At 40.3% G+C, this 16679-nt stretch overlaps 1 protein-coding gene across 6 annotated transcripts in view; it reads right to left on the bottom strand.

The window, feature by feature from the left end:
- SF3B1 (splicing factor 3b subunit 1) overlaps positions 1-16679 on the bottom strand; it is a 41193-nt gene that overhangs the window by 15639 nt on the left and 8875 nt on the right. For 2 of the 6 annotated variants that reach the window (XR_011387178.2, XM_008258870.5), the window contains exons 2-9: positions 14611-14777; positions 11946-12050; positions 11474-11588; positions 9551-9630; positions 8146-8316; positions 2150-2387; positions 1646-1858; positions 967-1088 (exon numbers count right to left, since the gene is read on the bottom strand). Coding sequence is in view for 3 of the 6 variants with exons in the window: in XM_008258870.5 (XP_008257092.3) it covers positions 967-1088; positions 1646-1858; positions 2150-2387; positions 8146-8316; positions 9551-9630; positions 11474-11588; positions 11946-12050; positions 14611-14777 (1211 nt within the window). In the remaining 3 variants the exon portion in view is untranslated. Of the gene's footprint in view, positions 1-966; positions 1089-1645; positions 1859-2149; positions 2388-8145; positions 8317-9550; positions 9631-9778; positions 11277-11473; positions 11589-11945; positions 12051-14610; positions 14778-16679 lie in introns of those variants that run through there. The other 4 variants (XR_016231981.1, XM_051849300.3, XR_011387179.2 and 1 more) reach the window with 3 other exon arrangements.

Genomic DNA, 16679 nt, shown 5'->3' with positions numbered 1-16679 from the left:
AATACAGACAGACATGTTCACTGAAGCCTGTCCCCAGTGCTTACTGGGGAAGAACATCGTTGCTCCACTCTCCCCAATGGTACGGGTCTCACAAGATGAGTCCACAGATTATAACACTAGGCTATCTAACCAGACTACTTTTAAACCAGTAAACAGGCTAAGTACCAGGTACCTAGAAAATGTTATAGTTCAAAATAAACTTAAGCTATGCTGGTAAAGAGAATATTCTTTGGCCGGCGCCGCGGCTCACTAGGCTAATCCTCCGCCTAGCGGCGCCGGCACACCGGGTTCTAGTCCCGGTCGGGGCGCCGGATTCTGTCCTGGTTACCCCTCTTCCAGGCCAGCCCTCTGCTGTGGCCAGGGAGTGCAGTGGAGGATGGCCCAAGTCCTTGGGCCCTGCACCCCATGGGAGACCAGGAAAAGCACCTGGCTCCTGGCTCCTGCCATCGGATCAGTGCGGTGCGCCGGCCACAGCGCGCCGGCCGCGGCGGCCATTGGAGGGTGAACCAACGGCAAAAGGAAGACCTTTCTCTCTGTCTCTCTCTCTCACTGTCCACTCTGCCTGTCAAAAAATAAAAAAAAAAAAAAAAATTAAAAAAAAAAAAAGAATATTCTTTGTGCCCATTAGCAATTTATGAACTTTATTACATATAATCTTGTTGAGGCTCCAACAAGTTACAATCTAATGTGAGCTTAATCCTGAGACTGTTGGTAATGAAGCAGCAAACTATCTATATAATCCATAAAAGCCCTTGAGGTTTCTCACTTTCAAAAAAAGTATTAACTTCAAAGGAGACTCATGCTTTCTACACCTCTGTCACTTTTTGAAACTGAAATTTAACTGGAAATAGAAATGAAGTGGCAATAGTAAATTTGGGCAAGGCCAACATAAACTTAATGAGTCAATTTTATTCAACAAACACTTAAAATTCATACGCTAAATACCACCACATTCACTGTTACTACCTTATATCCTTCTGGGAACATAGCATCCAATTCTTCATCAGAAAGTGGGCGATTTCGCTCATCAATCTCCCTCTCCCATCGCCAAGCCTGAAGCTGTTCAGGAGTCATACTCATTATGTGACCTACAAAATAAAAGCAAATTTTTCAACAACCTATAGTGCAACACCTTATCATTCCATGGGTACTGGGCATAATACAGTTAAACAACTCTAATGTTTTGCTTTTCAATATTATAAAAGCCAATACTTTAAAAAAAAAAAACAACTTGGATTTATCTGAACAGCAGAGTAAGAAAGAAAGCAAGGAGACAGATCTTCCATCTTCCAGTTTACTCCTCAAATGCCTGCAACAGCCAGGACTAGACCAGGACAAGCCAGGAGCCTAGAACTCCATCCAGGTCTCTCATGTGGGTAGCAAGAATTTGGGCAAGGCCATCACCTGCTGCCTCCCAGGATGCACACTAGCAGGAAGCTAGATCAGGAAGCATAGCTGGGGGACTCATCCCAGACACTCTGATGCAGACATCCATACAGTATCTTAACCTCTGCACCAAATGACTATCCCCCGAGACTTATCTTATCCTCTTCTTAGTAAAATAGTGCACAGAAAATCACAAAGGGAGAAAAAGTAAAGTATTTCCAGGAGAAAAAATAATTATTTCCAATGGAATAGTTTGTACCTGGGGTAGGAGTAGCCATGTTCATGGCTGGTGTGCCAATTGGTGTTTTTCCAGGGGTTAGAACAGGAGTGCTTCCACCCATTTGACTGGCTGGTGTTTCATCCCAACGTGACTTTCTTTTACTGGCTCCAGGAGTTGGTGTTTCACCAATTGAATCTCCACCTCGATCTGTTCGCGGTGTTTCAGCCCAACCACTTCCATGCCCAGGAGTATCTTTAAAGAGAATGAGCCAGTAATACCATATTATTAATCACTGTTAAAGTAGAATTGCTTATTCTCAAACATCTAATATATTCAATATGATTAAGATCAGAAACAGGATATTCCTAAAACGAAGACACATTTAAACTTTTGATATTCTATTTCATATTTATACTCTTCAATGTTTTTTGTGTTTCTTTTCCATGGGTTACAAAACATACAAAACAAACTACTGGGGAACAGGAACACAAAGTAACCTTAAGGCAACACTGCAACCAACAAAAATCCAGACTGGAGAAGTACCTCTTTCTGTTTTGGGGGTTTCATCCCATCTGTTTTTACGAGCACTGGAAGTTGCACCTCCATGGCCTGGTGTGGCGTGACCTGGGGTATCGCCTCGTCCAGGAGTAGCAGCTCCCGCTGGTGTGTGACTAGGTGTAGGATCCCATATTTTTGAGCCTGGTGTTGCTCCAGGAGTCTCACTTCCCTTTGCACGTCCTGGTGTCTCATCCCATCTCAGGGAAGGGGTATGCCCAGGGGTCTTAACAAAGAAAAAAAAAATTATTCTACATACTCACACAGAAATAACTAGAAAATTTGTTAAACAAAAATGTTTTAGCTCTATTCTCTAAATAGTTAGCATAAACTATCCTTCTCTTTAAAGACACCCACTTTCTTGCAAATATATTTATGATAAAGAACAATATAAAGTTTCAACTTGGTGTAATTAAAAAAATCTTAGACTTAAAAACAAAATATTCTAAGTGTATATCTTGGATATGCCATTAATATCTCTGTGATTTTCAGAAAATCACTAGGGTTTCTTTTCAACAGAAAACTGTGTCAGCTCCAATTACATCAATACTTTTCAAACTGGAGCATACTTGTACCATGTAGGGTAAAAGAATTCACAAATTGGGGGCCAGTGCTGTGGCACAGCGGGTTAATGCCCTGGCCTGAAGCATCGGCATCTTATATGGGCGCCGGTTCCAGACCCAGCTGCTCCACTTCCGATCCAGCTCTCTGCTATGGCCTGAGAAAGCAGAAGGTGGCCCAAGTCCTTGGGACCCTGCACCCGCATAGGAGACCCAGAAGAAGCTCCTGGCTTCGGATTGGCGCAGTTCTGTCTGTTGCGGCCAACTGGGGAGCGAAACAGCGGATGGAAGACTCCTCCCTCTCTCTCTGCCTCTCTTTTCTCTGTGTAACACTTTCAAATAAATAAATATTTTAAAAAATTCATGAATTCTGGCCAGCGCCGCGGCTCACTAGGCTAATCCTCTGCCTAGCGGCGCCGGTACACCGGGTTCTAGTCCCGGTCGGGGCGCTGGATTCTGTCCCGGTTGCCCCTCTTCCAGGCCAGCTCTCTGCTGTGGCCAGGGAGTGCAGTGGAGGATGGCCCAAGTACTTGGGCCCTGCACCCCATGGGAGACCAGGAAAAGCACCTGGCTCCTGGCTCCTGCCATCGGATCAGCGCGGTGTGCCGGCCGCAGCGCGCCGGCCGCAGCGGCCATTGGAGGGTGAACCAACGGCAAAGGAAGACCTTTCTCTCTGTCTCTCTCTCTCTGTCCACTCTGCCTGTCAAAATAATAATAGTAATAATAATAATAAAAATTCATGAATTCTAAGAATTACCTACATAATTATTACAACCATATACTGCCATATGATTTTAATCCTTGAGATAATTGTTTTAATAGATATATATTTACGTAGTATCAAATGTTTCACAGTAGTTCAGAGACTACTAGTAGTAGATATATGACATCAGATAGCGTATGATATCAAAAGAACCTCCACCAATTCAGATATCATTATCAAAACAGCAAGTAATTTAATGTAAACAAAATTTATTCTTAAAACACTGCCTTGGAAAATTCTAGCTTTTATAAGACTTTAACTCTTGTGTCTGGTTATCATGAGCACAGAGTTAAACAGTTACTAACAAGACAATTATATTTTAGTTTTTAAGACTATAACACTGAATGTTAACTACAGAATTAAAGCTTGTAAATAATGGACCAGCATTGCAGTGTAATGGGTTAACCCACCACCTTGCTATTCCAGCATCCTATATGGGCACCAGTTCAAGTTCCAGCTGCACCAGTTCAAGTTCCAGCTGCTCCACCTATGATACAGCCCCTACTAATGTGTCTGGGAAAGCAGAGGAATATAGGCCCACATGCTTGGGTCCTTGCATCCAAGTGGGAGACCCAGAAGAAGCCCTCAGCTTCAGCCTGGCCCAGCCCCAGTTGATGCAGCCATTTGAGCAGTGAACCAGCAGATGGAAGATCTATTTCTTTCTCTCTCTCTCTCTCTCTCCCCCCCTCTAACTCTGCCTTTCAAATAAATAAAATAAATCTTAAAAAAAAAAAAAAAAGAAAAAGAAAAGCTAGTAATTACTTATATTCAGCCGAATCAAATCCTCTCATATCCATGTGGAACCTTCAGGATCTACCTTGAACTAATTGTGTTTGGAAATTATGTACTGGGTTTAGTATACCCCAATTCTGGATTTGGGGAAAATACTACTGTGATCTAAAGGTTTTTTTCTCGATGATACATTGAAAAAAAATCTACAAGTCAGTCTAGGCTGCAGCTAAGAGTGATTTAGACTAGGGTGGTAGAGACATACATAAAAAGTAGCTAGATCCTAAACAAATTTAAAGGCAGAACCAACAAAACTTGTTTATGAATAGCATACAGGATTAAAAATATATAAAAAAACAAATACAGGATGACTATCTGGCTTAAGACAGATACGGGAAAAAACAAAGAAAGAACAGGCTGGAGAGGTGCAGTGAGTGAAGAAAATCAGTAACTTTATTTCAGAAATACTGACACTGAAATGCCTATTAGGAGCTGGCATTTGTGGCCTAGTAGTATAGCCACCTGCAATGCTGACATTCCATATGGGTGGCCAGTTCAAGTTTCAGCTGCTCCAATTACGATCTAGCTCCCTGCTACTGTGCCTGCTCCAGCCATCGCAACCATCTGGGGAGTGAACCAGCAGATGGAAGACTTCTCTCTCTCTCTCCCTCTGACTCTGCCTTTCAAATAAATAAATCTTGGCCGGGGGTGGGGGTTTGGGGGTGGGGGAGAAATGCTTATTAAACATCAAGGTCAACAACAAAAAAAAAAACAAAAGAAAAACAAAAGAAAAAAAAACCATCAAGGTTAGACAAACAGAGAGGTCTTAAGAACAGAAAAGTAGGGGACAAATTTATAATTTGGAGGTTCTCTTATACAGATGATATGTAAAGACAGCAATGAGATCTAAGCAGCGAGTATAAAAGGAAAAGGGATTCCAAAGACTAAGCCAGAGAACATCCCAAAATCAAAGGTTTCAAGAAAGATGAGGAGCCGGCGCCGCAGCTCACTAGGCTAATAATCCTTCACCTTGCGGCGCCGGCACACCGGGTTCTAGTCCCGGTCGGGGCGCCGGATTCTGTCCCGGTTGCCCCCATTCCAGGCCAGCTCTCTGCTGTGGCCAGGGAGTGCAGTGGAGGATGGCCCAAGTACTTGGGCCCTGCACCCCATGGGAGACCAGGAGAAGCACCTGGCTCCTGCCATCGGATCAGCGCGGTGCGCCGGCCGTGGCAGCCATTGGAGGGTGAACCAACGGCAAAGGAAGACCTTTCTCTCTGTCTCTCTCTCACTGTCCACTCTGCCTGTCAAAAAAAAAGATGAGAAGGATCCAGCAAACAAGACTCAGGAGTAGCAGTGAGGAGACAGTGAGGATACTAAAAGCCAGATGCTAAGATGAAAAAGGTTATCATGTCAAATGCTACTTATTGATATGATATGGTAATCTAAGGGCTGGGAAGGGAAGATTTAGGAATTTAACTTAATGGGAGGTCAAGCAACCTAGAAGAGATGTTTAGGTAGAATGGTATAGGCAAAGCACTGAAGCAGTTAAACACACAAAGCATGCACAGACTGCTCAAAGTGTTAGAGATAAGCAATGGTAACTGCTTATCTGTTTTTCTGTAAGTTTCTATTTGCTCAGATAACCTAGTATGGAAGAAAAAGAAACTGATGTTACCTAAGAGTCTTTGAGCAACAAAAGAGGACATGAAATAGTTCATAAGAAGTGCTAGTTTTAGATGGTGAAGTTGCATGAACAGTTTTACTTATCACAATGGGAGGGAGAGCACAGTAGATGGGAAGATACAGGTATACTGGTAGATTTCATATTGGGAATATGTACTGATTTTGTTTCTATTTGAGGAGAAATAGGAAGCTGAGTCATCAAATAAAAATGAAGAAACTAGGCAGCAATGCAGCCCCAGTAAGCCATCATATGTGACACCGGCATTCCATGTAGGCACCACTATGAATCCTGGATGCTCCACTTCTGACCCGCTCCCTGCTAATGTGCCTGGGAAAGCAATGGAAGATGGCCCAAGTACTAACCCCTGTGACCCACAAGGGAGAACCATAAGGGCAAGTTGTCTCTCCCTCTTTCTCTGTAATTCTGCCTTTCAAATAAATAAATCTTTAAAAAATTAATTTAAAATAAAAATGAAGAAGCTAAGGCAGGGATTGCGGTTCAGCAGGTTGTCACTTGAGATGCCTGCACCCCACCACATCAGAGTGCCTGGTTGGAGTCCCAGCTGCTCTGCTTCAGATCCAGTTTCCTGCTTAATGCATCCTGGGAGGCAGCAGGTGATGGCCCAAGTGGTTGGGTTCCTGTCACCCACATGGAAGACCTGGATGAGTCTGAGGGTGCTCAGAACATGAGTTCTTAGCTCCTGGCTTCAGCCCGGCCCAGCACCAGCTATCACGGGCACTTGGGTAAAGTACCAGTGGATAGAAGCTATCTCCCAGGGGCCAGCACTGAGGCATAGCTGGTAAAGCCGCAGCCATATGGGTGCCGGTTCGAGTCCCTGCTATTCCAATTCTGATCCAGCTCTCTGCTATGGCCTGGGAAAGCAGTAGAAGATGGCCTAAGTCTTTGGGCCCTTGCACCCTTGTGGGAGACCCAGAAGAAGCTCCTGGCCCCCAGCTTCCGATCGGCACAGCTCCGGCCATTGCAGCCAATTGGGGAGTGAACCATCAGATGGAAGACCCTCCTCTCTCTCTCTGCCACTCCTTCTCTCTCTGCGTAACTCCAACTTTCATATAAATAAATAAATCTTAAAAAAAAAAAAAAAAAGTATCCCACTTCCCCTCTCTCTGTCATTCCACCTTTCAAGTATATCAAAATAAACATTTAAATTAAAATAAAGAAGCTAAGGAGCTATCATAGGCATGACACTGTAAGAATTCCTCTGTGGAGGAGTTACTGCTTAATGATTACAGAGTTCCTGCTGGGGTGATAAAAAGATTTTGAAAATATATAATGGTGATGGCTGCACAACACTGACAATGTAATTAATCCAAGTGGTTTCTATGCTAAATTTTGCATCACATATATTTTACAATAAAAAAAATAGCTTTTTAGGGACAGGGTTTGGTGCAGTGATTGGGACACCATTTGGGGCACCTACGTTGCATATTAAGCAGCTTCCTGCTAATAGCCACGCTGGAAAGCAGCAGGTGATGGTCCAAGTACTTGGGTCACTGCCACCCACACAAAGGATTGAGTTCCAGGCTCCTGACCAGGGCCTGGCCCATCCCTGGTTGTTGAAGGGCATTTGGGGAATAAACCAACAGACAGATCTTTCTCTGTCTGTTGAAATAAAAATAATTTTTAAAGGTTAGAAAATTTGAAAGTCACTAGGAAAGTTGACCAAGGCAACGCAGTAATGTTACCTATTTATCACATGTAGTCAGAGGCTTAGGTTCTCCACATATAAAATAAGGAAGATCACTATACACTGTACTCTACCTCCACAATGTAACATATCTATATATAATCTATATATATATATATTTAATATTACAAAAGAAACATTCTTTTATTCCGTGATCTAGAGTGAACCGTCATCCTCAAATCCTTACATCAAAGTTCTATCTAACCCAGATGGGTTTTTAGGGAGGTAATTAATGTTAAATGAGATCCATAAGGATGGATCTTTGACAGGACCAGTGTCTACAAAGCAGAAAAAACACAGAAAAGGACACATGTGAACCCAGCAAGATAGTAGCTGCCTGCAAGCCAAGATGGAGCACTCAGACACCAACTCTGCTGGCATTTTGATCTTTGACCTCAAGCCTCTAAGCCCATGACTGTGAAAGTCTAAGTAGCTGCTGCTTAAACTCAGTGCGTGATATCCTGTCAATGGCAGATCAAGCACAATAACAAACGCTCTAACAATATTTTTAAATTATAATAATAAAAAATAAAAATAAATTACCTCTGCCTGATCCCAACTTGACAGTTTTTTAGGGGTAGCACCAGGGGTCTGATCAGCTGTTTGATCCCAACGCCGTTTTCGTTTTGAGGGAGGCTGGGATGCTGCTGCTCCATTGACGACTTTTAGTTCTCCAGCTTTAGCTTTTTCTGCTAGTTGTTGCCTAATTTCTCTCTGAAAAAATATTTGAAAAGATAATACTTGTCTTCAAAATGTCTCCAATGTTTTTATGCTAATATTCATTTCTATTTAATGTTTATATTTTATACTTCATTCTCTTTTCTATGCTACCAATGATTTCATTCCTTATCTCCTCTTCTCTGTATTTTCAGTTTTACATGTCTTTCTAAACAGACAAGCAAGGATATAATTTATATAGAAGACCTTACTTCATAGACAGTTAAAATCTTCAATCAACAATGAAGAGCCAAAATGCTTCCAATGAAAGGTAAGGTTTTAAAACTCACATAACAAGCAATTAAGACTCATATAAAAAGCAGTTAACAAGACTGAAAAATGATTATGTATTGCATATAATTTAGTTCTGATATATATCCTCTGACTTTAAAATGAGATTCCATCACCCCATTTAATTCATATAAATCTATTATTCATAACAGTTATAAAGCCTAACTACTAAAACAAAATGGAATATGATCACTGTAGGCCAAAAGGAATTATTTCAGAATTCTCCATCCCTATCAATGTCGAATTTAGGAGTTCTTCAGGGAGTAACCATTTGACTTTTTCCTAACACATTGGCTTCAGATACACACCATAAACCTTATCCCCATGGAAACACCTACTTTAAGATACATACATACATATTTGGCCAAGGGGCCTAGACTAGAAAAGATCATAGAAATATCAAGCATTTAATTTGAAAGGTGATGTGATTTTTGGATAAGATTCTTTTTTTTTTCAACATTTATTAATACTATTAAAGTATTATTTGGACAGCAAATAGCAAAAAAGAAATATAAATGCCTCTTATTCTCAACTTTACAGTGTTGTACAACCATTAAAATAAGAAGCAAGAGGCCACAGTTGTGGCTCAACTACGTAAGTCTGCTGCCTGCACCCCATATTGGAGTGCTGGGTTCAAGTTCTGACTGCTCTGCTTCTAATTCTGTTTCTTACTAATACACCTGGAAAAGCAGCGGAAGATGGCCCAAGTACTTGGGTCCCTGCCACCCATGAGGAAGAACAGGATGTAGTTCCTGACTCCTGGCTTTCGCATGGTCCAGTCCTGGTTGCTGTAATCATTTGGGAAATGAACCAGTAGATAAAAGATCAATCCATCTCTCTCCCTTGGTGTGTCTGTCTGTCTCTAAATGCTGTTCTGCTTTTCAAAGAAATAGAAATAAATCTTAAAAAAAAAAAAAAAAAAAAAGGCATGTTCACATACCTCTTCTTTAGTCAAATGCTGTTCTCGCATTACATCCATGTAAGTCCTAGCATTCATTTTAGGATCAGGGGTCTTCCCTCCTGCAGAAAAGAACAGCAACAGGACAAGAGTACAATAAATAAAGGATAATTGGGTTCAACTGATTTATCTGCCCTGCTCTAATATTATGTTATTCCATAATCGTTTAATTTATTTTTGATGGAAAACTTTAATAATTATACATCTTACTTTTTATTGAGTTTGCTGATCAATTTAACCTGTTTGAACACAAACATATCTACAGCAGTTTAAAACAAATATTTTAATGCATATAAAAACAAAATGACAGCACAGTTTAGAGTCTTCAGAAGTGATGGGTTCCTGGGTTGCTAATCCGGAATACGTACACTTTCGTGCCTTTGTCTCCATCAGCAGTTCTGACTTCAAGCAGCAGAATAGAAGCCTAGAAAATTATCTCTTTACCATTAGTAACACTTTGGAAAGATATTTATATTCAAAACATTACCTGTTGCAAGCTGTTAAAATCCTGACTATAAATAACTATAACTAGATAAGGTCTTCATACAGTGTTCTAAAACAGTTGTAGTTTAGACAATCAATTTTTAAAAATATACCTATAATCGTATTCTGATGTCAGGTTACTAAAAAGGGCTTCATACATTTTTTAAAAAGATTTTGTTGACCCAGAAACATTTTTATTTCTTAAAAACTATCAATTACAATGGAAACATATTACTTGAAATAAATTACTTCTAGCAGTTATGATGCACACAGAAGAAAAGCGGTATACAAAGAGATGTGTTAGTCTCTTGGTTAAAGTTTCAGTATTTGCTTTTCAAATCTCAAAGTATTTTAAAGAAGCCCGAATAACATATAACAAGACACAAAGAGGCACACTATGCTTTAGAAATGTGATAATTAGCTATACAAGTAGTATAGCATCACAATTTAGGAAAAAATAATAATATTCTAAGACATTTCCTATGCTGAAGATCATGCCCAATTGGTAGTGTCATTCTTTCTGACACTAGCTCTGCTAAGACTTCCTTTGGAATACTTTTTCACCATAATCTAGAGAGGATGTGTTGAACTGCACCCTTAAGAATGCAGACAGGACTGGCATATAGCAGTACTGCTGTAGGAAAGAAATTAAGGACAGTTAGTATGGGCCTGTGAATTCTGACATACATGTTTAAATCAATTACAATTATGCAAGTAAAAAAAAAAGAATATCCCTACTAATTCATGCAGGCTGAAAGTCTAACTTATAAACCTGCAGCAGAATCTAATTTTTAAGAAACAGGCACCTAATTTTGATTGTGAAACTCACTCACCTGAGGAAAGCTTCCATCAGGCTCACTATGCCCCTTGTGCTGACTTGCACACTAAAATTAGCAAAACAGACTTCAACTATTAAAAATATCAAAGTCTTTGTACATACTTTTGTTTTAATTTTAAGTATGCTTAGAGCAAAGTAGGTGCATTTACTATGCTATATTTAGAGCATTATGGGGGGGGAGCTCTAGTGTGAGAAATAGTTTCTTAAAAGTAACAATCCTAAAATTCTAGGATTTGGAATGAAAACTTTCAATAATTTGAAAGTATTTTGAGCAGGAAAACACATTTGTTCAAAGTATAGAAAGCGTACCCAAAACAAAAGTAAAAGAAAAACCTTTAACCCTTTGCGTTTCTATGGCATTGGCTCATTATTTTCTTGTCCTTCTACCTGGAAAGAAAACTTGCATTATAAAGATGAAGAATATGGCATCTGTGACTTCAACCAAATCTATACAAATCTATAATAAGGGGGGATTTTAAAAAAGAAAAGCAAATTCATAAGCATGCCAAAAAAAATCAAAGGGCTAAAGACAACTTAACACAAATAAATTTTTGGATACTTATAGAAAAGTGGGAAAGAATTACCATCTGCGAAAGGATCAAGACGCTCTGGGGAAATTATCATGGTCCGCCTGTGCTTTTTGTATTCATCCTCCCGGTCTGCGATCTTCGGAGGTCGGTGCTCAGCAAATGGATCATACTAAAAAAAGGTTATATCTCATTAATACCTACTTTGCTAAGTAACCAAGCAGAATACTGTAAATAAAGATTGTAAAACACATGTTTACTGTAAGAACTTTTCTATCATCTAATAAATAAATACTAATATGAAGAAAGGTATATGGAAATGAGACAAATACACATATGCATGATTTACAATTTAATGCTTTATGAAGTGATTACCTTTATAAAATACGTTAAGTACTTTTTCAATTCTTTCAAATCAATTCTCAAAACATTCTAAGAATTGATTCCTAAAATATATGGGCTTCCCCAAAAACTCAGACATTTACTTTTCTATTCCTGAATAAATTGCCTTTTTTTTTTTTAAAGTTACCTGTTCTGTTGACTGTGGTATATCATTAAGCAGTGCCACAGGAGCATGATATCCTGGCTTCTTCTGACCAAGCAAACTTGTAGATGATGAGTAGTCATCGTCATCCTACAAAGAAAAGTCACAAACAAAATAGAAAAGCTTAAAAATTAGCAGGATGAAATTTGCTTTTTCAGATCTAGCAATGACAGGTTACTTAGAACTCTTCAGGTTTCTTTACTCATTTTTTTAAAAAAGATTTATTTATTTAAAAGGCAGTTACGGCCGGCGCCGTGGCTCACTAGGCTAATCCTCTGCCTTGCGGCGCCGGCACACCGAGTTCTAGTCCCGGTTGTCCCTCTTCCAGGCCAGCTCGTGCAGTGGAGGATGGCCCAAGTACTTGGGCCCTGCACCCCATGGGAGACCAGGATAAGTACCTGGCTCCTGCCATCGGATCAGCGCGGTGCGCCGGCCGCAGTGGCCATTGAAGGTTGAACCAACGGCAAAAGGAAGACCTTTCTCTCTGTCTCTCTCTCTCACTGTCCACTCTGCCTGTCCAAAAAAAAAACAACTTCCCCTCTTGGGTTCCGGAACATATTGTCACCACTGTCTTTTATCATTTGGGTTATAAGAAATCCAAAATGCTAGTGCCTGATTAGCGTCTAAAAATTTAACTTTAGGAGTTTTAAATTTCTCCCAAGGGAAAATAGAAAAAGGAGGAAAGTATTATGAAGTAAAATATAACTTAATTTCCAAAAAACAACATTTGGTAATCTAGATACATATAAATAAGTAAGTTTTGCCTGTAACTAAAAATTGGGTATTTCACCCAATGTAGATGCTTGGAATGACCTGATAAAATGTAAACTATGTGGAAAATATGAAAAACACTGTATGGGGCTGGTGACGTGGCACAGTGGGTTAGACCACCACTTTTTTTTTTTTTTTTTTTTGATTCTTTTCTTTTTTATTTCACAGAGTTAGACAGTGACAGAGAGAAAATTCTTCCTTCCGTTGGTTCACTCCCCAAATGGCCGCTACAGTCAGAGCTATGTCGATCTGAAGCCAGGAGCCAGGTGCTTCTTCCTGGTTTTCGACGTGGGTGCAGGTGCCCAAGCACTTGGGCCATCCTCCACTGCCCTCCGGGGTCACAGCAGAGAACTGGACTGGAAGAGCAGCCAGGACCAGAACCCAGTGCCCATATGGGATGCCAGTGCCGCAGGCAGAGGATTAGTCAAGTGAGCCATGGCGCCAGCCCCTAGACACCACTTTTGACACTGCCAACCCATGTCTGAGCACCAGTTAAAATCCTGGCTGCCTTGCTCCCTGTTGATGCTTCTGGGAAAGCAGCAGATGATGGCCCAACCACTCGGGCCCCTGACACCTGACACCCACATGGGAGAACAGATGAAGTTCCAGGCTCCTGGTTTATGCCTAGACCAGCCCTGGCAATTATGGCCATTTGGGGAGTGAACAGGTAGATGAAGGATCTCTTTCCCTTGTCTCTCCCTCTCTTATCATTCTGCCTTTCAAGTAAAAATAAAGGGGGCAGGTGCTGTAGCTAAGCAGGTTATCGCCCTGTCCTGAGGCACTGGCATCCCACTTGGGTGCCAATTCTAGTCCCAGTTGCATCTCTTCCAATCCAGCTCTCTGCCATGGCCTGGGAAAGCAGTAAGAAGATGGTCCAAGTCCTTGAGCCCCTGCACCCACATGGGAGACTCAGAAGCAGCTCCTGGCTCCTGGCTTCAGATTGGTGCAGCTCCGGCCACTGCGGCCAATTGGGGAGTGAACCATCAGATGGAAGACCTCTCTCTCTCTGCCTCTCCACTATCTGTGTAACTCTTTCAAATAAATAAGTAACTCTTAAAAAAATAAAAATAAATTAATTTTAAAAAACTATAAATCTTGTAAAACAAAACAAAACACTATGAGGAATATATTTCAAAATGAGAAGCAATCATCCTTCACAGGAACTGAAATAGATAAAAAAAGCTCATGAGTATCAGTAACAAGAAAAATTCCACTGATGTTAAGATGCCATAGGAAAAAGAAAAAATCAAGTCAGAAATCAAGTCAAAAGTACAGATGTCTATTTATAATCAAGTCACTTCTCACACGAGCTACTCTAGAATGAACTCTGTAGATAATAGTATATATTTACTTTATAACAGTAATGATTTGCAGATGCTTTGCAGAATAAACTAGTCCTCAACATAAAGATTCAGAACTGAGAACTTACAGAGAAGTTTCTGAACCTTAGTAATGAAAAATATCTTCAGGCCGGTGCCGTGGCTCACTTGGTTAATCCTCCGCCAGCATCTCATATGGGCGCCGGGTTCTAGTCCCGGTTGCTCCTCTTCCAGTCCAGCTCTCTGCTGTGGCCTGGGAGGGCAGTGGGAAGAAGCACCTGGCTTTGGACTGGCACAGCGCTGGCCATAGCGGCCATTTGGAGAGTGAACCAACGGAAGGAAGACATGTCTCTCTCTGTCTATAACTCTACCTATCAAATAAATTAAAAAAAGAAAAAGAAAAGAAAAATATCTTCAAAAGTTATATTCTCTGAAAAGATCTCTTAATCTCAAATATCTCTCTGGAATAAAAACCAGAAAACTCCTTTATATTTCTTGCTTTCTTAAAAAAAAAAAAAAAAAAAAAAAAAAAAAGGCTTGTCTCTTAATTTGTAACTTACATCTTCAAGTTCAGTTGCAGCAATTGATGTCACATAGCCAGCAAATCTGCTGTCACTTCCACCATAAATTTCCTGGTCATAATAACCTGTAGAATCAAGGCCCACTCCTTGAGCTTCATCAAGAGCTGCCTTCTTGCCTTGAATTTCTCGAATCTGTGCTTCAATATCTGTAAGAAAGATAATATAAACTTTAATTTCCTTTTCTGAACAGCTCTTCATATAGTATCTTTACCAGGTGTTATCAAAAACACTCTTAAATACAATTTAAAATCACTGCACCACACTGAAGTAGTTAGCAGAACTCTAACAGGTATATACATTAAATACATTCCCCAGCTTCAGTAATGGTAACATTCAAGAGGAGTTGCTTCTTATCTCATCAACTACAAAATACCCTCACCTTCAAAACAGGCAACTAACGTTATTGTTGTATTCTATACCTTTCCTTTACTGAAGAAAATAACACTGTTGATACTGATTAAGGACCGAGAACTATACACGCCTATGGATTTTGTCAAAACGTTGGGGCCTGGGGTCAGATCCAAACTTCTGCACTTCTAACAAGTTCCTCTCCAGGACATCCGGAACCACTTCTGAATAGTACAATGAAGTCTAAATTTTTTAGCATGGAATTCAGAGCTGCTATGGTTTCCCCCAAGGCTTCAGGTGCTGGTGAACCTTCAGGTAGAGGCCTAATGGAAGGTAATTAGGTCATAGGGGCACTGTACTCACAAAGTGTGTTAATTCAACAGAGCAGGTTGCTGTAAGAGAGTATGGCAGTTTCCTTGAATCTTACTTCCTGCCTTGCCATATGATTTGTCCCAACTGCATGCACTGAACACCATGAGACCATCTATCATGCTGTGATATAGTTCAGTGGCCCTCAACAGAGGCTAAACTATGAGGGCAACAGATCTTGGACTTTCACCCTCCAAAACTGTGTGTGAAATAAATCTCTCTTCTATAAATACTGAGCCTCAGGCATTCTGTTACAGCAACACAAAATGGACTAATACAAGAGCCCTACACAATTTGCTGCAACCACTATCTCCTAAGTTTTCCAAGATTTTAAGCTCTGTAATCAAAATGTTTCCTTTCAAATAATGGCTCTTTCTCTTCTAATTAAAGAATTAAACTGAAATAACATAAACACTCAAGTATTTAATTATCAATTCCTGAGACATCTCATCCCCCAAGCTTTATGTTCTAGCCATACGTCTGACATTCAGAAGAGGCACATTTGGTGAATGAAGCATCAATTAGTATCAACTGCTTTCCAAACTTTCTCCAATTCTTCAAAAATCAAGTCTAAAGTAGTACAGCAAAAATCCACATAACTCCTTCACTTATATTATTTATTATGAGATAAAGCAAATGTGTATATAGACAATTAAAAACTACATTATAGACACTACACCTCCTAAATAGTTTGGTATTTCCAGATCTAGGATAGTCTGAACTGCTGCTTCAAATCTCGCCAACTGTCCTATAGAAATATTCTTTTCTAACTCATAATATAACCAACAACCAGACACTGCATTTACTGTCAATCTCTTCAGTCTTCTTTAAATACATACTAGTCAGGGCCCACACTGTGGCATAGTAGGCTAAGCTTCTGCCTGAGGTGCAGCAACACCCAAGGGTGCTGGTTCGTGGGCTGCTCCTCTTCTGATTCAGGTCTCTGTTGTGCCCTGGGAAAGCAGTGGAAGATGGCCCGAGTGCTTGGGCCGCTGCACCCATATGGGAGACCCAGAGGAAGCTCCTGGCTTCGGATCGACCCAGCTCCAGCCATTACTGCTATTTGGGGAGTAAACCAGTGAATGGAAGACCTCTCTGCCTCTACCTCTCTCTGTCTGTAACTATACCTCTCAAATAAATAAATAAAATACTTAAAAATAAATAAATACATACTTTTTGTCTTTCTTGATACCAGGTACCTTTAACTTACAAACTAACATTTCATTTTAATAATATGAATACATATATAAAGAAATGAATGGCTTCTCTTATAAATGTATTCTGTGGTCTAAAATAGCCATAATTCTTGCCCATCCATTTTCTTTGTCCAA

Source organism: Oryctolagus cuniculus, chromosome 3 (genome assembly GCF_051225735.1).
Source record: "Oryctolagus cuniculus isolate XC-2025 breed Fujian yellow rabbit chromosome 3, ASM5122573v1, whole genome shotgun sequence".
In the NCBI taxonomy this organism is placed as follows: Eukaryota; Metazoa; Chordata; class Mammalia; order Lagomorpha; family Leporidae; genus Oryctolagus; species Oryctolagus cuniculus.
The sequence above is the reverse complement of the archived record's forward strand: the minus strand, read 5'-3'. Positions and strand labels throughout refer to the sequence as shown.